Genomic DNA, 23518 nt, shown 5'->3' on the forward strand with positions numbered 1-23518 from the left:
CAGAAATAGCAATACCAAACTAAACGTGGTGCGTTCCTGTTGTCATGTCGGCATGTAATCACGTTGTGAATCCTATCTAATACGGAGATTCCCTACTCCACATAAACCGCCGGTGTGTGTGGTGACCCGGGGATTTAAACCGACTCCCGAGTCTGTTCGCTTCGGTAGCGCTCGACTCTTCAGCTCCGTGGTTTCACTGTGATCGTTGATGATCGTTTTGAATATCAGAAACAGAAACGTTGCTTTCTTCTCAGTACCGGGACTCGAACTCCACCATTTCAGCAGCTTATAGTTCTGAGATTGCTCCTGCGGCGCCGTGATACCTCCTCCTCTCTCCGTCCTTCCTGCTTTGTCTCTCATTACATTTCAATGAAGGGTGATCACCTACCCAGAAACAGCAATGCTGCCCCCAACAGGGCTGGAGGTCGTTATTATAGCATAGCAGAAGTCTGATATTCACCGTCCTCCTGCCCCCCCGTGAAAAGACTTTTTGGATGAGTATACTTGTTTCGGTACTGAGTGAGTTAAGTTACAAACATTACATATGTAATGTGCGGCTGGGGACTACGGTCTCGGACACTCGGACAACCACCGGTACCACTGGGGACCACTGCGTTAAACTGATTAAGTTAAACTGATTAAACACCACCCTCTGACGGTGATGAGTCCGCCTACAGGAGGGAGGTGGACCGGCTGGTGTCCTGGTGTAGCAGCAACAACCTGGAGCTGAACAGCCAGAAAACAGTGGAGATGATCGTTGACTTCAGGAAAGTCACAGCCCCACCGCCCCCCCTCACCCTCACAGACTCCCCTACCCCCATCTCCATCGTGGACTCGTTCCGCTTCCTGGGCACCACCATCACCCGGGACCTCAAGTGGGAGCCGACCATCAGCTCCCTCATCAAGAAGGCTCAGCAGAGGATGTACTTCCTGCGGCAGCTGAGGAATCTCAAGCTGCTACCCAGATGTTGGTGCAGTTCTACACCTCCATCGTGGAGTCCGTCTTCACCTCCTCCATCACCGTGTGGTACGCTGGCGCCACCACCAGGGACAGACACAGAGTGCAGCGCATTGTACGTGCTGCGGAGAAGGTGATCGGCTGCAAGCTGCCATCGCTCCAGGACCTGCAGGTCTCCAGGACTCGGAGGCGTGCAGGGGGGTAATTCAATTTAAAAAGAGGATGATAATCTTACCAAGAAACTGTATATTATGCACTTGCAATAACTATTAAACAAGTATTACACCAATATGTACTCACCATTAGTTGTGGTCTCAATAACTGCTTCTGTCTTTCATCTTCACGCTTTTTTCTTTCATAAATTCCACATTCTTGTCTCTTAATCCGGGTTCTTGGTCTCTCTGTGCTGAAGCCATTTTGAACCCTTTATTGCCTCGTTAACGAAGCTAATCAGCTGTTGGAGATAAACCCGAGTTTTAAGTCAGACTCTTGGTTTGTCTGCTAAAATAAGTTTTCTTTTCTTGGAGGTCGTCGACTCCTCTCCTTCCTCCTCAGTTGGACGTTTGTTTTTTATTAATTTTCGCTAGTTTACGGTTGTTTTTAGTAACGTATCACGTGACCAAGAAAATTCACAGGCGATTGTAACATTGGAGAAAATCCGGTCGTTTTTCAAAATAAAACACCTTTTAGACGCTAATAATTGATTCAACGGAAATGTTATAAATTCGTTCTTCTTTCTGTGCGGCCCGGTAACAAATGCCTCACGGACCGGTACCGGGCCACGGCCCGGTGGTTGGGGACCCCTGCTTTAAAGCATTTTGAAACTTTTGAATCTATTGTTCAGTATCAGCGGAGGGTCAAGTCAGTAGCTCACTACCTTTCATGTCCTCAGCAGGTCCCTGTCTTGCTCAGTTTGTCTCTCCATGTGTCAAATGTTGAGGTCCAGTGGTATTTCCTTATATAGGCCATGAAAGGGACGATGTCTCTCCCTCTCTTGCTCTCTCCCTCCTGCCCTCGCTCTCTCTCTGAGGGATTTAGGTTCCCCTGGACGTCAGTAAGTCATATCAGTCCATAGCTCTTGACGATTGTAGTCTCGTTGAAGAAGTGGTTAGTCGATGTCCAGGTGCTCTCGAGGAGAGCTCAGCTTGTTTTGGCCACTGTTTTCTGTCTTTAGTTTAATTCCTCAGACTGAAATCGTATTGACTGACTCACATTCTACGCATTGTCACCTTGCTACGCTTTGCTGATCCTGCTACTACCTTATAGTGTACTTGCTTTTTGGAGTTTGATAATGTTAGCACTGACTCATGGAATTTTGTACTAGTATGCAAAGGTACTCTATCTGTGCTGACAATAAGCTTGTCCAGGGTGTACCCCGCCTCGCCCGTAGACTGCTGGTATAGGCTCCAGCGCGACCTACCACCCGGTGATGGACAAAGCGGTTTGGAGGATGAATGAATGAATGCTGCAAACAACACTGTCTTGCATTGCAACAAAGGAGAAAATTGTTCAGTGACCTGGAAGCCGCACACCAGCCTGGTTTTACTCTGCTCACTTGGTGAAGTCTGAACACTGAGACGAGCTGTCAAGCTGATGGAATATCAGGACAGGTAAATCTCAACAGCGGTCACACGTTTCATTCATAATCTTTGAATTGTGGGGGGGAGTTGTGGGGGGGTGAGGTGTTGGTTGCTGGTGGGGCGCCGGGCCTGCCTGCTGTGGCCCGTTCTCGGGTTGCTGTGGCTGCTTGGGGTGATCTGGGGGCTCATGTTTCCGTCGTTGGGTCCTGGATGGCTGCCCCGTTCTTAGGTGGAGGTTTCACGCATGCCAGGTCCACCACTCCAGCACCAATCAAAACTCGATCTGAGAGTTAACTCCGCCCACAGATCTCTGAGTCAGTGGAGGTTGCTGGTTCAGTGCTTGTGGCTCTCACTCTGCTCTCTCTCTTCTTCCTCAGATCTCCTTAGAACTTGGTGATCCATACTTTCCTCTAGAGGCTGATGTGAACCTGGTGTATTGGGACAACTCTTGGTGATGATTGGATGGAAGGGGTAGAATTAAGGGGCACAAATAAATCCATTGTACTCTTCTCAGAACACTGTGTATTTGTCACTTTGTGTTTGTCCATGTTGTGTGTTCACTGCGGTGTGCACAGCCCTCTACGGCGGTAAGCAGGTAATAAAACTAATAAAATATGAATAGGCTAGTCTGCCAAGAGGGCAGGTGACGGTCACAATCACTATAAGAATAAAAAGCACAGAATCTAGCAGAGACTGACGTTGTGTACGTTGTTACTCTGGAGCACGAATGCAGACAAGTTGGAAAACAACAACACCTCATTTAAAATGTCTTCTTTTATCAAAAATTAGTTCTCTGGGACTGACTGCAGAGGAGTTCCAAATGCCCCAGCTGCAGCTTGGCTGTAAATCAGTTACCCTCTTCTATACTTTGTGAGGGAGACACACAGTTTTTTGTCTCCTGATGCAATCAAATTATTCAATATCTACTTTAATCTTATATGTTGGCCTTGTTTCAGATATTATCAGAATCAGAATACAGAATACTGCTTGTGTATACTCAGCTTGGAGAAGAAAACTCTCCCAATTGTTCATCAGACCGAGATATGGACATGTGGAGATCTTTCCTTAAATGCTGGACTTCCTAAAGCCTTGTTTCTGTTTCCACTGCGCAGACCAAATTGAGACTTGGTTCAGTCTTTTAAAGTGTGTGTGTGTCTGGGTGTGTGTGTGTGTGTGGCGGGAGATGCTGCAGTTGGAGTACAGTAACGTCTTTCACGAGATCCATTGATGAACATGTTGTTTTACATATATTTCATAGCCATTGAACAATGTGTTGGTTGGTTTTAGACGTACTGTACATATGTATTATATTTAGAAGGCAGCTGAAATACAGTGAGTTTGATTGGTTCTCTTCACGCTTCGAAATTACGTGCACCTTTGCAACCCATCGCACACTTTGATACGAGTTAATGTGCACAATTTGAATCATACTGGATTTTGAAACATTGTCTTAATGCCTACCCTAATCTACCTTTTTCTTTTTACAGCCTGAAAATCTTCAGAACATATGGCTCAGGGAGTTCTACCAGGTAAGCAGCTGACATTCTGTCGTGATATTCTCCCACACAAGGAACAAATAATTACTTCTTTAGGGTTTAGATCTTGAATTTTCAGTATTTGATAAATGGTGGCAAGATCTTATGATATCTCAAGAAGTTTCCAACTTAAAAAATGGAATTAATTGAATATAATCAATAGTCAAATTATCGCGTTAATTGTGATTAATTAATTACAGTCCTATTTAGCGCATTATGTTTTTTATTCATGTTAATCAAATTTTTAATCTCTAACTTTACTGCTTCTGTATTTCCTTTTCATAAAAGAATTTGGGCTTTTTGTGCCTGAGTTGTCGCGGATGGAATAGTCAGTGACTCCCTGAAGTGGACACTGATTGGCTGTCATTGTGTTGGGCGTGTTTAGCACAAGCTGATAGGCTCCCATTGTAGGTGGGCGGGACAAGGTGAGGAGCGGTGAGCAGAGAAGCCGTTAGCACTTAGCAGCCAATGTTAGCAGCTTAGAGAGCCTTAGCAAAGCTCTTCACCAAACTAAACTGGAGGAGTCTGCGACCGACCAGCTGACAAATGTACTCGCCAGGTGGACAGCGATGACCTGCAGGCCGGTCAACATGGTGGGAGACGAGGAGTTAACAGGAGGTGCTGCAACCTGCGTCCATCATACAAGCCTCCGAGCAGGGAAAATCAGAAAGATGGACGACGGAGAAAAGAAAAACAAAGACTTTTGCAAACACAGCCGAATGTAAATGATAGGACTGCATCTGTTGGAATGGAATCTCCATCTGGGATTAATAAAGTTTTCTGATTCAAGTCAAACAATAACTTAATTTATAAAGCTACTGTTTGTTATATATTCATCTTTTGATCTGCCACAATAATGTAATGAATTTAAATGAAAATACATCAAGTTGAGGGATTTTCTCTGCAATTTTCAGGTGAGGTTAATTGAGCTGCCACCTTATCGTGCTGGAGGGGTTTGCGTGTCCCAATGATCCTAGGAGCTCAGTTGTCGGGGGCTTTGTGCCCCTGGTAAGGTCACCCATGATAAACAGGTCCTAGGGGAGGACCAGACAAAGGGTGGTTCAAGTACCCATTATGATGAACACAATAATTGGTCCTGGGCTTCCCTCGCCCAGACACGGGTCACCGGGGCCCCCTCCTGGAGCCAGGCCTGGGAGTGGGGCATGATGGCGAGCGCCTGGTGGCCGGGCCTTCACCCATGGGGCCTGGTCGGGCACAGGCTGAAGAAGCAACATGGGACCTTCTTTCCGTGGGCTCACCACCCATAGGAGGGACCAAAGGGGTTGGGTGGTTTGTGAGTTGGGTGACAGCCGAGGGAAGGGACCTTGGCGTTCCGACCCTCGGCTCCAGAAACTAGCTCTAGGGACGTGGAACGTCACTTCTCTGGCGGGGAAGGAGCCTGAGCTGGTGTGTGAGGTTGAGAAGTTCCTACTGGATATAGTTGGCCTCACCTCGACACACAGCAAGGGCTCCGGAACCACTCTTCTTGAGAGGGGTTGGACTCTCTTCCACTCTGGAGTTGCCACTGGTGAGAGGCGCCGGGCAGGGGTGGCAATACTTATTGCCCCCCGGCTCAGTGCCTGTATGTTGGAGTTTACCCCAATAAACGAGAGGGTAGCCTCCCTCTGCCTTCGGGTGGGGGGACGGATGCTGACTGTTGTTTGTGCCTATGGTCCAAACAGCAGTTCAGAGTATCCACCCTTTTTGGAGTCCTTAGAGGGGGTACTGGAGAGTGCTCCTTCTGGGGATTCCCTCGTTCTGTTGGGGGACTTCAACGCCCATGTTGGCAATGACAGTGAGACCTTGAGGGGTGTGATTGGGAGGAATGGCCCCCCTGATCGGAATCCGAGTGGTGTTTTGTTATTGGACTTCTCTGCTCGTCACAGATTGTCCATAACGAACACCATGTTCAAGCATAAGGGTGTCCATATGTGCACTTGGCACCAGAACACCCTAGGCCGCAGTTCAATGATCGACTTTGTAGTTGTCTCACCAGACTTGCGGCCGCATGTCTTGGACACTCGGGTGAAGGGAGGGGCGGAGCTGTCAACCGATCATCACCTGGTGGTGAGTCAACTCCGATGGTGGGGGAGGATGCTGGACAGACCTGGCAGGCCCAAACGTATTGTGAGAGTCCGTTGGGAACATCTGGCAGAATCTCCTGTCAGGAGGAGTTTTAACTCCCACCTCCGGGGGAGCTTCGACCATGTGCCGGGGGAGGTAGGGGACATTGAGTCCGAGCGGACCATGTTTTGTGCCTCCATTGTCGAAGCGGCCAATCGGTGCTGTGGTCATAAGGTGGTCGGTGACTGTCGTGGCGGCAATTCCCAAACCTCTTGGTGGACACCGGTGGTGAGGGATGCCGTCAAGCTGAAGAAGGAGTCCCATCAGGCCTTTTTGGCCTGTGGGACTCCGGAGGCAGCAGACAGGTACCGACAAACCAAGCGGAGCGCAAAACCCCGGGCATGGGAGGAGGTCGGTGAGGCCATGGAAAACGACTTCAGGACGGCTTCGAAGAGGTTCTGGACCACCATCTGGTGTCTCAGGAGGGGGAAGCAGTGGTGGGGACGGTGCGCTGCTGACCTCAACTCGAGACGTTGTAGATCGTTGGAGGGACGACTTGGAAGACCTCCTCAATCCCACTGACATGCCTTCCAGTGAGGATGCAGGGCTTGGGGACTCGGGGTGAGCTCCTCCATCTCTGGGACTGAGGTTGCCGAGGTAGTTAAAAAGCTCCTCGTATGGCAAGGCCCTAGGGGTGGATGAGATCCACCCGGCGTTCCCTAAGGCTCTGGATGTTGTAGGGCTGTCATGGTTGAAACGACTCTGCAACATCGCATGGACATCGGGGGCAGTGCCTCTGGATTGGCAGACCGGGGTGGTGGTCCCTCTTTATAAGAAGGGGGACCGGAGGGTGTGTTCCAACTACAGAGGGATCACACTCCTCAGCCTCCCCGGTAAGGTCTATTCAGGGGTACTGGAGAGGAGGGTCCGCCGGATAGTCGAACCTCGGATTCAGGAGGAGCAATGTGGTTTTCGTCCTGGACGTGGAACTGTGGACCAGCTCTACACCCTCGGCAGGGTCCTTGAGGGTGCATGGGAGTTTGCCCAACCATTCCACATGTGTTTTGTGGATTTGGAGAAGGCATTCGACCGTGTCCCTCGGGGAGTCCTGTGGGGGGTGCTCCGGGAGTATGGGGTGTCGGACCCCCTCATACGGGGTGTCCGCTCCCTATATGACCGGTGCCAGAGCTTGGTCCGCATTGCCGGCAATAAGTCGGACCTATTTCCAGTGCGGGTTGGACTCCGCCAGGGCTGCCCTTTGTCACCGATTCTGCTCGTAACTTATGGACAGAATTTCTAGGTGCAGCCGGGGCGTTGAGGGGGTTTGGTTTGGTGACCTCAGGATTGGGTCGCTGCTTCTTTGCAAATGACGTGATCCTGTTGGCTTCATCAGGCCACGCCCTCCAGCTCTCACTGGATCGGTTCGCAGCCGCATGTGAAGCGGCCGGGATGAGAATTAGCACCTCTAAATCCGAGGCCATGGTTCTCAGCCGGAAAAGGGTGGAGTGCACCCTCCAGGTCGGGGAGGAGATCCTGCCCCAAGTGGAGGAGTTCAAGTACCTCGGGGTCTTGTTCACAAGTGAGGGAAAGGTGGAGCGAGAGATCGACAGACGGATCGGTGCAGCGTCTGCAGTGATGCGGACCCTGCACAGATCCGTCATGGTGAAGAGAGAGCTGAGTCGAAAGGCGAAGCTCTCGATTTACCGGCCGATCTTCGTTCCTACCCTCACCTGTGGGTAGTGACCAAAGAACGAGATCCCGGGTACAAGCGGCTGAAATGAGCTTCCTCCGTAGGGTGACTGGGCTCTCCCTTAGAGATAGGGTGAGAAGCTCAGTCATCCGGGAGGAGCTCGGAGGAGAGCCGCTGCTCCTCCGCGTTGAGAGGAGCCAGATGAGGAGGCTCGGGCATCTATTTAGGATGCCTCCTGAACGCCTCCCTGGTGAGGTGTTCAGGGCACGTCCCACCGGGAGGAGAACACGGGGAAGACCCAGGTCACGCTGGAGAGACTATGTCTCTTGGCTGGCCTGGGAACGCCTCGGGATCCCCCCGGAAGAGCTAGAGGAAGTGGCCGGGGAGAGGGAAGTCTGGGCTTCCCTGCTTAGGCAGCTGCCCCCGCGACCCGGCCCCGGATAAGCGGATGACGATGGATTTATAACATGAATAATCAGATAAAGAGGGAGGAGCTCAGTGTGTCATGATGTTAAGCCACCAGTGCTGCCTAATGACAGCATATTGATTATATTGATTACTGTATCGATTAACTATAAGATTTGTTAAAAAGGAAAGTCTTTAATCTACTCTTGAACATAGAGATGGTGTCTGTCTCACGAACCAATCGGGGAGCTGATTCCACAATAAAGGAGCTTGATAACTAAAAGCTCCGCCCCCCCATCTGCTCTTGGAATTTTTTGGAACCACGAGCAGGACAGCATTTTGGGGCCGTAGGTTTCTAGTGGGGCAATATGTGATAATCATCTCTGTAAGGTAAGGAGGGGCCTGGCTGGTGAGGGCTTTAAAAGTGAGTAGAAGGATTTTATATTCAATTCGTTCCCTAACAAGAAGCAGAGACACCAGAACAGGGGAAATGTGTTCTCTCAGTCTGGTTCCTGTTAGAACACGAGCTGCTGCATTCTGGATTAGCTGGAGATGTTTAATAGACCTTTTTGGGCAGCCGGACAGTAAGGAGTTGCAGTAGTCCAGTCTGGAAGTCACAAAAGCATGGACTATTTTTTCTGCATCTTTTCGGGTTAGTAGGTGCCTGACCTTTGAGATATTCCGAAGGTGAAAGAACGCGGTCCTTGAAATGTGCTTTATCTGGGACTGAAAGGACAGGTCCTGATCAAAGATTACCCCCAGATTCTTGGCAGTGGTGCTGGTGGACACTGAGACGCCATCTAGTTCAACTACAACACTAGAACAAACATTTCTGAGATGCTTTGGCCCAAGAACCAGAACCTCAGTTTTATTTAGATTTAATAACGGGACGTTCTCGGTCATCCAGGAGTTAATGTCCTTAAGGCACGTCTGAAGTCTAACCAACTGATCGACTTTGTCTGGCTGAACAGGTATAATTGTGTATCATCTGCATAGCAGTGGAAATTTATGCTGTGTTTCTGAATAATGTTACCTAAGGGAAGCATATACAGGAGGACCTTCCCTGTACTTCCCATTGCTAGCCTCAATGCTAATATTGTGTCTGTGGTACTCTTACTCAGCATCAAGCCATACTGCTGCTCACAAATACTTACTTCTGTCCTTAGTCTAGCCTCAACCAACTTTTACCATAACTTCATCGTCTGACTCATCAACTTTATCCCTCTATAGTTTCCACAACTCTATGTCTCCCTTCTTCTTGAAAATAGTCACCAGAACACTTCTCCTCCATTCCTCTGGTATCTTCTTCCCCTCTAGGATTGTAATTAATAGGGTTGGGCAATAAGTTCTTCCAATGATAAACACATTATTTATACTGGATGACGTGTTTTTCTGCGACTGCGCGCTGTATTGTCACATTGGCGCCTCTGTGTTCCACAGCATGGTCCAGCGGTGGTGGAGAAAGGCAGAGTTGCGGAGACGATAGACTAAGAAATTGTTGCTAAACGGGGAGGTGTCTCTCTAGTATGGAAGTGGTTTGGTTTTGATAGAGCAGGAAGAGACCATAATATGCAAAGTTTCCAAAGCAACGGTGACGACAAAAGGTGGGAACACAACAACGGCGTTCTACCATCTCAAGCGCAAACACAGTTGAGTATGAAGAGTGTCATGAAGCGTGAGACGGAATCAGTGAGAGACGGAGTCAGTGAGCATGTCTTGTACAGATTTTGGTTATTTCTGGCTCTCTTCAATGGCCAGTAACTCCAGAATGGAAAGCTCATTATGCCACATTGCTCCACGAGAACCCTGCGGTCCCAAAATGCTGGCAATGCTTTTAGTCTATCCATCACCATGGCAAACAAAAAGGGTCTCAGAGCTGATCCCTGGTGCATCCCACCTCTACACTAAACTCCCCTGTTACTCCTACTGCATACTTCACTGCTGTCCTACAACTGTCATACGTTTCCTGAGCTACTCTGACATACTTCTCTTTCCCTCCAGACTTCCTCATGCAGTACATGCTCTTGGTTCCAAAAACGTCCAAATGCAGACAGGGGGGCGGAGCTTACAGTTGTTGAGCTCCTTTATTGTGGAATTTTTTGTCTGCTTCTGCTCTCTCGCTCTCTCTCTCTCTATTTACCCGGCCGGTCAGACAGATGGCCGTCCACCATGAGCCTAGGTTCTGTCCAAGGTTTCTGCCTGTTAAAGGGAAGTTTTTCCTTGCCTCCGTCTCCAAAGTTCTTGCTCTTGTGGGTCAAGTTGGGTTCTGTGTTTCCCTGCTAATCCTGTAAAGTGCCTTGAGACGACTTCCTGTTGTGATCTGGCGTTATAGAAATAAAATTGAATAAAATTGAATTGAATTACAGCTTTATTTTTTTTAGTAATGTATCACATGGCTATGAAGATTTACAGGTGATTGTTACATTGGAGAAAATCTGGTTGTTTTTCAAAATAAAAGTCTAATAATCAATACAACGGAAATTATACAAATTATTTCTTCTTTCTGTACTGCCCGGTAGCAAATGTCTCACGGACCGGCACCGGTCGAAAGTACAGGGGTGGTCGTAAGTCGTACAACTATTAACTACAATAGGGAAGCCTATGATCCACAAAACAGCATTCTCAAACTCTTTGGCTTTCATTTCATTACTTATCCTGTATCAGAACTCTCAGCCAATCTCAGGACAAGGAAATCATTTCCACATAAGCAAAGCAGGGTGATTTGCCTGCTCCACAGCGAACAGGCTTAGGATTCTGGCAGTGCTTTTCCGGTACAATGAACAGGGATTTGCATTTCTCCGCACTGCTTTGAGCAAACAGAATATCAAAGGCCAGTGATAATGTCAAGTCCATATCCAGTCTCTAAATGTACGAGATTTACCCAGACAGTGGTGAGGACAGCCATGATGGACGGCTTAGAGACAGTGGTGGGGACAGCTATGATGGACGGCTTAGAGACAGTGGTGGGGACAGCTATGATGGACGTCTTAGAGACAGTGGTGAGGACAGCCATGATGGACGGCTTAGAGACAGTGGTGAGGACAGCTATGATGGACGTCTTAGAGACAGTGGTGAGGACAGCCATGATGGACGGCTTAGAGACAGTGGTGGGGACAGCTATGATGGATGTCTTAGAGACAGTGGTGAGGACAGCCATGATGGACGGCTTAGAGACAGTGGTGGGGACAGCTATGATGGACGTCTTAGAGACAGTGGTGAGGACAGCCATGATGGACGGCTTAGAGACAGTGGTGAGGACAGCTATGATGGACGTCTTAGAGACAGTGGTGAGGACAGCCATGATGGACGGATAGAGACAGTGGTGAGGACAGCCATGATGGACGGCTTAGAGACAGTGGTGAGGACAGCCATGATGGACGGCTTAGAGACAGTGGTGAGGACAGCCATGATGGGCGGCTTCGAGACAGTGGTGAGGACAGCCATGATGGACGGCTTAGAGACAGTGGTGAGGACAGCCATGATGGACGGCTTAGAGACAGTGGCTCTGAGGAAAAGACAGGAGGCGGAGCTAGAAGTGGAGGAGATGAAGATGCTGAGGTTCTCCTTGGGAGTGACCAGGTTGGACATTATTAGAAATGAGACAATAAGAGGGACAGTGAAGGTTGAACGTTTTGGAGACAAGGTCAGAGAGACCAGACTTTGATGTTTGGACATGTCCAGAGGAGAGACAGGGACTATATCGGTAGAAGGATGCTGAGGCTGGAACTGCCAGGGAACAGGACTAGAGGACGACCCAGGAGAAGAGACATGGACGTAGTGAGGGAGGACATGAGAGTGGCTGGTGTTGGGGAGGACGATGCAAAGGACAGGACTAAAGGACGACCCAGGAGAAGAGACATGGACGTAGTGAGGGAGGACATGAGAGTGGCTGGTGTTGGGGAGGACAATGCAAAGGACAGGACTAGAGGACGACCCAGGAGAAGAGACATGGACGTAGTGAGGGAGGACATGAGAGTGGCTGGTGTTGGGGAGGACGATGCAAAGGACAGGACTAGAGGACGACCCAGGAGAAGAGACATGGACGTAGTGAGGGAGGACATGAGAGTGGCTGGTGTTGGGGAGGACGATGCAAAGGACAGGACTAGAGGACGACCCAGGAGAAGAGACATGGACGTAGTGAGGGAGGACATAAGAGTGGCTGGTGTTGGGGAGGACGATGCAAAGGACAGGACTAAAGGACGACCCAGGAGAAGAGACATGGACGTAGTGAGGGAGGACATGAGAGTGGCTGGTGTTGGGGAGGACGATGCAAAGGACAGGGCTAGAGGACGACCCAGGAGAAGAGACATGGACGTAGTGAGGGAGGACATGAGAGTGGCTGGTGTTGGGGAGGACGATGCAAAGGACAGGACTAGAGGACGACCCAGGAGAAGAGACATGGACGTAGTGAGGGAGGACATGAGAGTGGCTGGTGTTGGGGAGGACGATGCAAAGGACAGGGCTAGAGGACGACCCAGGAGAAGAGACATGGACGTAGTGAGGGAGGACATGAGAGTGGCTGGTGTTGGGGAGGACGATGCAAAGGACAGGGTGAAGTGGAGAAGGTTGGGTTGCTGTGGCGACCCCTCGTGGGACAAGAAGAAAGTACAGTAGTAGTTGTTAGCTAACAACGTAGCTGATGAAATGACGATTTAAAGTCGTAAATTACAGGATGCACATAACAGGCAGAGCTTGTTGAGAGAGTAACGGCGTTTAATTAAATAAGAGAAGCCTAAATGACAAATTCAACTCAGGATGCATCACACAACTTCAAATGAAATAATCAGTATTCAACTGCTGCTTTAGTTGCTTGTGGTGTGAAGCAACATGATTCGCAACTTCACCTCCTCCTGCTTCAGTTCAATCTGTTTCTTTGTGAGGACAATCTGCTGTCGTGGACGCTCAGTCTCCATTTTCAGCAGTTCCTTGTCCACCTTCTCATGAGGCCTGGAGGTGGTGCTGCTTGAACTACCTCACTGTGGTCCTGGCTGTTCATTGGGAGCGGGTGGGTGGAGGGTGCTGGGAGGGGGGCGGGTGGTTGTGGGGGGCGTAGTGTTGGGTGCTGGTGGGACGCCGGGCCGGCCCGCTGTGCCCCGTGCCGCTGCGCTGGCCTTGGTTTTGTCGGCTGTGTTGGTGACGGTCGTTCCCGGGCCCTGGGCTGGTTCTTCTGCGTGTGGCTCTGGGGGGGCCCCGGGGGTCGTTCCCGGGCCCTGGGCTGGTTCTTCTGCGTGTGGCTCTGGGGGGCCCCGGGGGTCGCTCCCGGGCCCTGGGCTGGTTCTGAGAATGTGGTTAACTCGAGCACGTGCAGGTCTGTGCACACGCACTGACCACCTGTCACATTTGAGTCTGATCAGTTTTACACTCTCCTTGAGAGTGTGTCGCTTTCTGTTGTGAGTTGATAGGTCCACTAATCTTCCCGAGTTTGTAGGTCCCAGCTTTGGGTCACGAAGCTAAGTGACGAGCCATAGGTTGATGGAAAATCCATATTGTTATTGCCATACATTACTTTTATTTGAGTGGGCCTGCAGTGAGCGTAATGTAGGGGTGAGGTAGGTGTAGCAGGGCCTCGCTTCAGTCCAGGGATCATTCGTTGCTCCTTAATGCCCCCATTATCCTGTGACACTGATGCATGTCCTCTGCCTCATCCATTGACCCAATCCAGCGAGTGCTTGTCTATACTCTAAATCAGTCGTTGGTATCGATTTGCCATTAGAGGCCTGTCAATCTGAACACCTCTGATAGGCTGCTCACAAACCGCACCCAACATTGTTTTTCTGTAACAACTGGAAAAGCACTCAGAGCACAGACCTCCGCCAAGCAGCTCGTTCCCCTCCTAACTGGATCTACACCAGGGCTGGGCAAACTTTTTGACTCGCGGGCCACAATAGGTTCTAAAATTTGACAGAGGTGCCGGACCAAGAACAGATGGATGGAGTATTTGTGTGAGCGAATATAAATGACACATGAAAGCTATTGCATTAAAGGATTTGGCCTTTTACAGGTAGCATTACAGGGAAAAGGTCAAATGAATGAGGTTTAATTATAATACAATTTTATTTAGTGATATAATTTGGACAAGTTTGGCGGGCCGGATTAAAAAGACCAACGGGCCGCATATGGCCCCCGGGCCTGGCTTTGCCCATGCCTGATCTACACCATCCACATGGTGATCTAGATCATCCCCAAAAGGTTCGAGACTTTTATCCACCAACCACGAAAAGTCAAAGTGAATCAGAGTTGATGTGTATTTTCAACTGATTTTTGAATCCATAAATGGGTTTCATGTTAAAATGTAATATCTCTTCTGGATCAGACAGACAGACAGACAGCCAGACAATCAAGCCAACAGCGGTGATGACATAACCCGTGCCTCGGCGGCGGTAACAAAGACATTCAGTGTCTAGTACTGTGATGGGTTCCTTCCTGACACACGCCGAACTCTCTCAACTCATCTTATGAACATATATAAAGTAATGTTTAATGTTGCTTAAACAACAAAAATAAAAACATCAACACAGGCTGGTGAAAATATAATCACCTTGTTGTTAGTCCATCCAACTTTAGTGCAGTCGAGCGCTAAGGTTTGGTTTGAACTAAGACAACAAACTCTGCAATATATGTCTTGTAGCAAAATATGCTTTTAGTAATTGATCCTGACAGAGATAAAAGTATTTGCACTACCACTAGAAATCTGTATTTATGAACTGGCTTGTGTTTGTCTGTCTAATAATTCCTGCTGCAGTAGAGCTGGTCTGGAGTCACAGACCAGTAAGTAGGGACGTTGTTTGTAAACCTTTAAGGGGGTGAAGGAGGGGAAGGGTCCCGGGCCGGACAACATGGGGGGCAGACTGCTGAAGAGCTGTGCAGAGCGGCAGGCATCTTCACTTTTACTTTCAGGAAATCTCTCCAGCTCTGTCGGGTCCCTCGTCTTTGGAAAGACTCCGTCATCGTGCCAGTGCCCAAGATTAAAAACCCCAAATCCCAAAATGACCTTTGCCCTGTTGCGCTCACCTCCCTTATCATGAAGGTCATGGAGCAGCTTATAAAGGCAGAGATTTTAGATTCCACTCAGAGCAGTTTAGACCCTCTGCAATTTGCCTACAGGGCAGGGAGGGGGGTTTAGGATGCTGTTCATACCCTACTCAACCTGGCACTGGGTCACCTGGGGGGGGGGGGTACAGGGTTTTGCTCATCTGCTTTTAACTGCATTCAGCCGCACATGTTAGCCCATCGTCTTATCAGCGCACACGACCTTGACACGGGTATAGTGAGCTGGTTAGTTGGCTTTTTAACTGACCAACCACAGAGGGTGAGGGTGAACGGGGTTTTATCCTCCACTGGCGCCCCCCAGGGCTGTGTCCTTTCACCACTGCTGTTCATCTTATACACAAATGAGTGTAAAAGTCGGCATCAGGACAGACACCTGGTTGAGTTTGCTGACGATGCAGTGATCGTGTCACTTCTTGGTAATCAGGACACCGATCACGGCCCGGTGGAGAGAGACTTTTTAAACTGGTGTGAGAGATCATTGTTGAGCATTAACGTTAAGAAAACAAAGGACATGCTGATTGATTTTAGGAGGAAGCCCCCCACCAATCCTCCCTGTTCTTATTCATGGTCAGGCAGTGGAAACGGTACAGCAGTACAAATACCTGGGTACCAAGCAGTACAAATACCTGGGTACCATCGTGGACGACAAGCTGTCATTTGAGGCAAACACAGATACTGTTTGTGCAAAGGCCCACCAGCATGTACTTTTACCAGCGCATGTACTTACAGTATCGTTAAGAGGTGCAGCAAGATGGGGGGGGGCAGCTTCAAGGAGCTCTCTGTCCTGTACAGAGCCAGGGTAACAAAGAAAGCACAAGCTGTCCTGCCTGACCCGACCCCCCCGCTGGCCTCTGAATGCAGGCTGCTGCTTCCGGTCGTCGGTACCAAAGTGCAGCACAAACAGACTCAAAGTCATTCCTTCCTGCATCAGCCTGTTCTGACCAGCTTCCATTCCACTTGTGCACTTTTTATGTTTTGTTGTGTGTTGACTGAATTGTGGCGTGTCTCTGCTGGCTGTGAAACGAATTGCCCCTCACGGGGATAGTAAAGTTTTCTAAATCTAAATAAATCTAAATCTAAATCAGCAGGTGCATCCCTGATCAATGATGAAGATGGGTGACCTGTGCCTTTATTAGCAGCAGTAGTCCAGGAGGACTGAACACGCCCCCCTGTGCGTACGAGGGGAAGCAGTGGAGCGTGTGGAGAACATTAAATTCCTGGGCATCCACATCTCCTCTGACCTCTCCTGGACACTCAACACCAGACACCTGGTGAAGAAGGCCCAGCAACGGCTCTTCTTCCTCAGGAAGCTGAAGCGGGCTGGACTCTCCTCTGTGCTGCTTGAAGACTTCTACCGGGCCACGATAGAGAGCATCCTGTGTCTCAGTGCGACCGTGTGGGACGGCAGCTGCACGGCGCAGGACAGGAAGGACCTATCCCGGGTGGTGAGGACAGCTCAGGGGATTGTGGGTCACCGTCTGCCTGATCTGGACTCTGTTTACACCTCCAGAGTCCAGAGGAGGGCCAGATGCATCGCCACAGACCCCACCCACCCGGGCCACAGACTGTTTGTCCCACCCACAGACCCCACCCTCCCGGGCCACAGACTGTTTGTCCCGCCCACAGACCCCACCCACCCGGGCCACAGACTGTTTGTCCCGCCCACAGACCCCACCCACCCGGGCCACAGACTGTTTGTCCCACCCACAGACCCCACCCACCCGGGCCACAGACTGTTTGTCCCACCCACAGACCCCACCCTCCCGGGCCACAGACTGTTTGTCCCGCCCACAGACCCCACCCTCCCGGGCCACAGACTGTTTGTCCCGCCCACAGACCCCACCCACCCGGGCCACAGACTGTTTGTCCCGCCCACAGGCCCCACCCACCCGGGCCACAGACTGTTTGTCCCGCCCCCATCAGGGAAGCGGTTCAGGACAATAAGAAGCAGCACAGCGAGGCTCAGGAACAGCTTCTTCCCCCGAGCTGTGAAAGCAGTCGTTCCCTTGTAGCGATCTGGGACTCGGAATGGACGCTCTGTGCCTGTCCCGCTGGGGACGCTCTGAGCCTGTCCCGCTGGGGATGCTCTGGGCCTGTCCCGCTGGGGACGCTCTGAGCCTGTCCCGCTGGGGACGCTCTGAGCCTCTCCCGCTGGGGATGCTCTGTGTCTGTCCCGCTGGGGACGCTCTGTGTCTGTCCCGCTGGGGATGCTCTGTGTCTGTCCCGCTGGGGATGCTCTGTGTTAGTCCCGCTGGGGACGCTCTGTGTCTGTCCCGCTGGGGACGCTCTGTGTCTGTCTCGCTGAGGACGCTCTGAGCCTGTCCCGCTGGGGACGCTCTGTGCCTGTCCCGCTGGGGATGCTCTGTGTCTGTCCCGCTGGGGATGCTCTGTGTCAGTCCCCCTGGGGACGCTCTGTGTCTGTCCCGCTGGGGACGCTCTGAGCCTCTCCCGCTGGGGATGCTCTGTGTCTGTCCCGCTGGGGACACTCTGTGCCTGTCCCGCTGGGGATGCTCTGTGTCTGTCCCATTGGGGATGCTCTGTGTCTGTCCCGCTGGGGATGCTCTATGTCAGTCCCGCTGGGGATGCTCTGTGCCTGTCCTGCTGGGGACGCTCTGAGCCTGTCCCGCTGGGGATGCTCTGGGCCTGTCCCGCTGGGGACGCTCTGAGCCTGTCCCGCTGGGGACGCTCTGAGCCTGTCCCGCTGGGGATGCTCTGGGCCTGTCCCGCTGGGGACGCTCTGAGCCTGTCCCGCTGGGGACGCTCTGAGCTTCTCCCGCTGGGGATGCTCTGTGTCTGTCCCGCTGGGGATGCTCTGTGTCAGTCCCGCTGGGGACGCTCTGTGTCTGTCCCGCTGAGGACGCTCTGAGCCTGTCCCGCTGGGGACGCTCTGTGCCTGTCCCGCTGGGGATGCTCTGTGTCTGTCCCGCTGGGGATGCTCTGTGTTAGTCCCGCTGGGGACGCTCTGTGTCTGTCCCGCTGGGGACGCTCTGAGCCTCTCCCGCTGGGGATGCTCTGTGTCTGTCCCGCTGGGGACGCTCTGAGCCTGTCCCGCTGGGGACGCTCTGAGCCTGTCCCACTGGGGACGCTCTGTTCCTGTCCCGCTGGGGATGCTCTGGGCCTGTCCCACTGGGGACGCTCTGTTCCTGTCCCACTGGGGACGCTCTGGGCCTGTCCCACTGGGGACGCTCTGTTCCTGTCCCACTGGGGACGCTCTGGTCCTGTCCCACTGGGGACGCTCTGTTCCTGTCCCACTGGGGACGCTCTGTTCCTGTCCCACTGGGGACGCTCTGGGCCTGTCCCGCTGGGGATGCTCTGGGCCTGTCCCACTGGGGACGCTCTGGGCCTGTCCCGCTGGGGACGCTCTGTGTCTGTCCCGCTGTGCTGCTGTTGCTGTTTTGCACTATTTGCTGGATTCTCAGTCTCATTCTCTCTGTGTATATATATCGTGTTTTAGGAGAGATTTTGGTTTTTGTTTTATGTCCCTGTGTGTGCCTGAAGCCGTGGGCCTTATGTTAGCATAATGGTAATAAAACTCTTGAATCTTGAATCTAGTACCATGTTACAGTTGACGTTGACTCACCAAATTGGTTTCATATTGTTTGAAGAAGTCAAACCTTTCGGGGTCCTTCAGAGAAAATGTGAACTTTTACACTCTTATAAATACATCACACACACGAAGCGCCTCTCTGCAATAGGCCTATGTAGCAATGGAGAAAGGCAGAGGCCGCGTAGCAGCGCCCCAGGAGCAGCTTGTGGGGTTTGGGTTTGGGCCGTGCTCAGAAGGTGAACTGACACCTTTCTAGCTCCCAGTTCACGCTTCATGCTCTAGTCCACACTGGGCTTGAAGCGGAGTCTCCGTGGACTGAGCCACTGCTGCCCCACATTTATGGAGGCACCTACAATCGTTTGGACCCACAATGTCTGGAATTTGAAAATTTATTTTTTCATTAACATCAGGAATGCTGCCTCGCAGTCAAGAAGTCGACTTGCTCAGGTTTTTGAGCAAGTCAACACTGGCGGCGGCTTGAGTGACACATGAGGCTTCTCTCGTAATGCGCAACGATTTAAAGTTATGAATTCTCGGTGGAAAGAAGTTGAGAGGAGCCAGATGAGGAGGCTCGGGCATCTATTCAGGATGCCTCCTGAACGCCTCCCTGGTGAGGTGTTCAGGGCACGTCCCACCGGGAGGAGACCACGGGGAAGACCCAGGACACGCTGGAGAGACTATGTCTCTCGGCTGGCCTGGGAACGCCTCGGGACCCCCCCGGAAGAGCTAGAGGAAGTGGCCGGGGAGAGGGAAGTCTGGGCTTCCCTGCTTGGGCTGCTGCCCCCGCAACCCCCCCGGATAAGCGGATGACGATGGATGGATGGATGGATGGATGGACAATTTTACACCACAGATGCAAAATGACAATAAATTACAAAGGCAACGTAGGTGGACAAAAAAGGGAGGGGGGGGGGGGGGGATTGATCCGGAGAGAGTCGTGATGACTATCTCCGTTTCTGCCCCCCTGAAAGGTGGTGTAATGGCACCATTTCAAAACTGCCTCATCGATCAACTTAGGCTTTCTTTAGTTGGTGGGACTTTGCTAGCCCCTCTTCCCAGGGCACTGTAATTTCAACAACTTCGGCTCGCGCGTCTCCGGTTCCTTCAGTTGTCGCCTCTCTGCGTCATCGGGACATTGTGTCCTCTCGTTGTGGAAAATGACTGCCAAGCAATGAAAAGGGAAAAGCAACCACAGAAATGAAGACAAGCGAAGTCGTGGAATCTGAAGTGAGCGCCGGAGCGACTCGCCACACCGTTCATTTGGCTTTTTTTCTAATGGTTGTCATAGGCGACTGTCAGTAGGTGGCTGCTCTCAATAGCCTTGAGCCAAATATTCAGCTGTGCCTTGGCGCTTGTTAAATTCCCACTGTCCTCTTTCACAGTGTCCTCTTCAGGAGCTGTGGTCAGCGCTTGTAGAACTTATTCCTGGTGAAGACTCTGCACGTGCTTTCTTGACCACTGCGCCCACTTCACCTATGGTGAAATCCGTCATGTCAAAAGGAGTGTGAGGCTTAAGTTTGGGCAGTTGAAAGGGACATTCGCCCAGAGGGGTTCCTCTGGAGGGGTCTCCGCCACACTTCCTCCATGGGAACACCAGTCTCCCGCTCCTGGGTTTTCCTAGGAGGTCCGCTGGCAGAGGAGGTCTCAAATCCTTTAACATTCTCCACCAGGATGAAGTTGGGCAACTTGTTCATTCTTGGTAGAAGATCAAGGATGTAGAGGAAGCTCTTGGTTCTAGCATCAGAAACGTCTCCTTTAAGTCCCAACCGAGTAAAAGGCTGGCATGGAGGGCTCATCAGAAGCAGGTCGCAAGACAATTTATTAGCTCATCAACTGTTATGCCCTCAATGTTCTTGTTCCAGACGGGAGTGTTGGGGAAATTGTGACTGTAGATTTTATTAGCTGTGGTGTTAATGTCGATGGCAGCCACAACGTGGAAAGGTACACCGCTCTGTTTCAGCGCAGAACGCGTCCCTAAAGCTCCGGCAGCGGAGCCGCTCCATGGCGCACCTCAACAACTCTTACCTTCTTCTTCTTCTACTTCTGGTCCTCACAAAGAAACAGATTGAACTGAAGCAGGAGGAGGTGAAGTTGCGAATCATGTTGCTTCACACCACAAGCAACTAAAGCAGCAGTTGAATACTGATTATTTCATTTGAAGTTGTGTGATGCATCCTGAGTTGAATTTGTCATTTAGGCTTCTCTTATTTAATTAAACGCCGTTACTCTCTCAACAAGCTCTGCCTGTTATGTGCATCCTGTAATTTACGACTTTAAATCGTCATTTCATCAGCTACGTTGTTAGCTAACAACTACTACTGTACTTTCTTCTTGTCCCACGAGGGGTCGCCACAGCAACCCAACCTTCTCCACTTCACCCTGTCCTTTGCATCGTCCTCCCCAACACCAGCCACTCTCATGTCCTCCCTCACTACGTCCATGTATCTTCTCCCGACTTTCTCTCTGACCTTGTCTCCAAAACGTCTAACCTTCACTGTCCCTCTTATTGTCTCATTTCTAATCCTGTCCAACCTGGTCCCTCCAAAGGAGAACCTCAGCATCTTCATCTCCTCCACTTCTAGCTCCGCCTCCTGTCTTTAGCTCAGAGACACTGTCTCTAAGCCGTCCATCATGGCTGTCCTCACCACTGTCTCTAAGCCGTCCATCATGGCTGTCCTCACCACTGTCTCTAAGCCGTCCATCATGGCTGTCCTCACCACTGTCTCTAAGCCGTCCATCATGGCTGTCCTCACCACTGTCTCTAAGCCGTCCATCATGTCTGTCCTCACCACTGTCTCTAAGCCGTCCATCATGGCTGTCCTCACCACTGTCTCTAAGCCGTCCATCATGGCTGTCCTCACCACTGTCTCTAAGCCGTCCATCATGGCTGTCCTCACCACTGTCTCTAAGCCGTCCATCATAGCTGTCCTCACCACTGTCTCTAAGCCGTCCATCATGGCTGTCCTCACCACTGTCTCTAAGCCGTCCATCATAGCTGTCCTCACCACTGTCTCTAAGCCGTCCATCATGGCTGTCCTCACCACTGTCTCTAAGCCGTCCATCATGGCTGTCCTCACCACTGTCTCTAAGCCGTCCATCATAGCTGTCCTCACCACTGTCTCTAAGCCGTCCATCATGGCTGTCCTCACCACTGTCTCTAAGCCGTCCATCATAGCTGTCCTCACCACTGTCTCCAAGCCGTCCATCATGGCTGTCCTCACCACTGTCTGGGTAAATCTCGTACATTTAGAGACTGGATATGGACTTGACATTATCACTGGCCTTTGACAGTAAAAGGTTTCCATTATATTCTGTTTGCTCAAATCCCTGTTCACTGTGGAGCATCGTATTAAACCCCGTTAAAAACTCTGCAGCTTCCTCTCCTAGACACTTCCACACCTGCACAGGTACGTCTCTGGTCCAGCTGCCTTCCCATTCTTCATCCTCTTCATCCTCTTCATCGCGGATGAAGTTCACTAAAGCTAATCTTCATCACTTCCTGGTCCACAACAGGTTCCTCTACTCCCCTTTGTTCTCTCTCATCTTCCTCATTCATTAATTCCTCTAAATACTTCTTCCATCTTCCTACACACTACTGGCCTCTGTTTGACCTTTGACCTCTCTACTCTTCATCACTCTAACATGCTGAACATCCTTCCTGTCTCTGTCTGTCCAGCCTGTTCAGATCATTCTCTCCCTCTTTACTATCTAACCTTCATTCAGGTCATCAGATGTCCTCTGTTTGACCTTTGACCTCTACCTTTACCTTGCATCTCATCTCCCTGTTCTCCTGTTTACTCTCTAATGCCCCACGTCTTCTTAGCTAACCTCTTTTCCTGTAGACACTTCTGCACTTCCTGGTTCCACCACCAGGTCTCCTTATCTCCTTTCCTTCCAGAAGACACACCCAGTCCTCTCCTACCTGTCTCCCTGATCACCCTAGCATCGTACCAAAATAAAAGCTCTACCATACCCATCGTCTGGGGTATATTCTGAGCAGCATATCAGACAGAGGCAGGCCCCCACCATCAATGTCTTTCTGATGGAGCTACACCTCACCCATCTTCTGGAGTGCTACTAGCACACTTAGCTTGGACTGTACTACACGCTACTAAGTACGACAAGCTAAGGGCTGAGGTGTCCTGAAACAGGTGGTCCAGGAGAGGTCCTCAGTGATGTGCACACCCAGGAACTTGGTGCTGCTCACCCTCTCCACAGCAGTGCCGTCGATGGTTCGAGGATCATGCGGGGGGTGCGCTCTCCTGGAGTCCACAATAATGTCCTTTGTCTTGTCAACGTTCAGGGAGAGATTGTTGTGTTGTGTCCCTCCTGTAGTTTGTCTCATCACCGTTACCGATGACGCCCACCACTGTTGTGTCGTTCTCAAGCTTCATGAAGAGGTCGGGGCTGTCCGTTGGTGTAAAGAGGAGGGGGCTCAGCACACATCCCTGGGGGGGCCCTGTGTTCAGTGTGATGGCGCCGGATGTGTTGCTGCCGACCTGTACTGCCTGTGGCCTACCTGTCGGCCAGGTGCACAGTGAGCCGGTCCGGTTTGACAATGAGATGCTGAGGGGGGGGGGGGGGGGGGGGGGATTATGTTGAACACTAAACACAGCAGTTCTTTGTGTCCAGATGTGTGAGGGCAGTGGAGATGGCATCATCAGTCGAGTGGTCGGACATGGTCCGGGG

General features: G+C 51.1%; 1 protein-coding gene across 1 annotated transcript in view; it reads left to right on the forward strand.

Moving 5' to 3' along the window:
* LOC137895919 (inositol polyphosphate-5-phosphatase A-like) overlaps positions 1–23518 on the forward strand; it is a 194418-nt gene that overhangs the window by 24110 nt on the left and 146790 nt on the right. The window contains exon 2 of the mRNA XM_068741446.1: positions 4026–4067. Within this exon, the coding sequence (XP_068597547.1) occupies positions 4026–4067 (42 nt within the window). The remainder of the gene's footprint in view (positions 1–4025; positions 4068–23518) is intronic.

This window comes from Brachionichthys hirsutus, chromosome 7 (assembly GCF_040956055.1).
Source record: "Brachionichthys hirsutus isolate HB-005 chromosome 7, CSIRO-AGI_Bhir_v1, whole genome shotgun sequence".
NCBI lineage: Eukaryota > Metazoa > Chordata > Actinopteri > Lophiiformes > Brachionichthyidae > Brachionichthys > Brachionichthys hirsutus.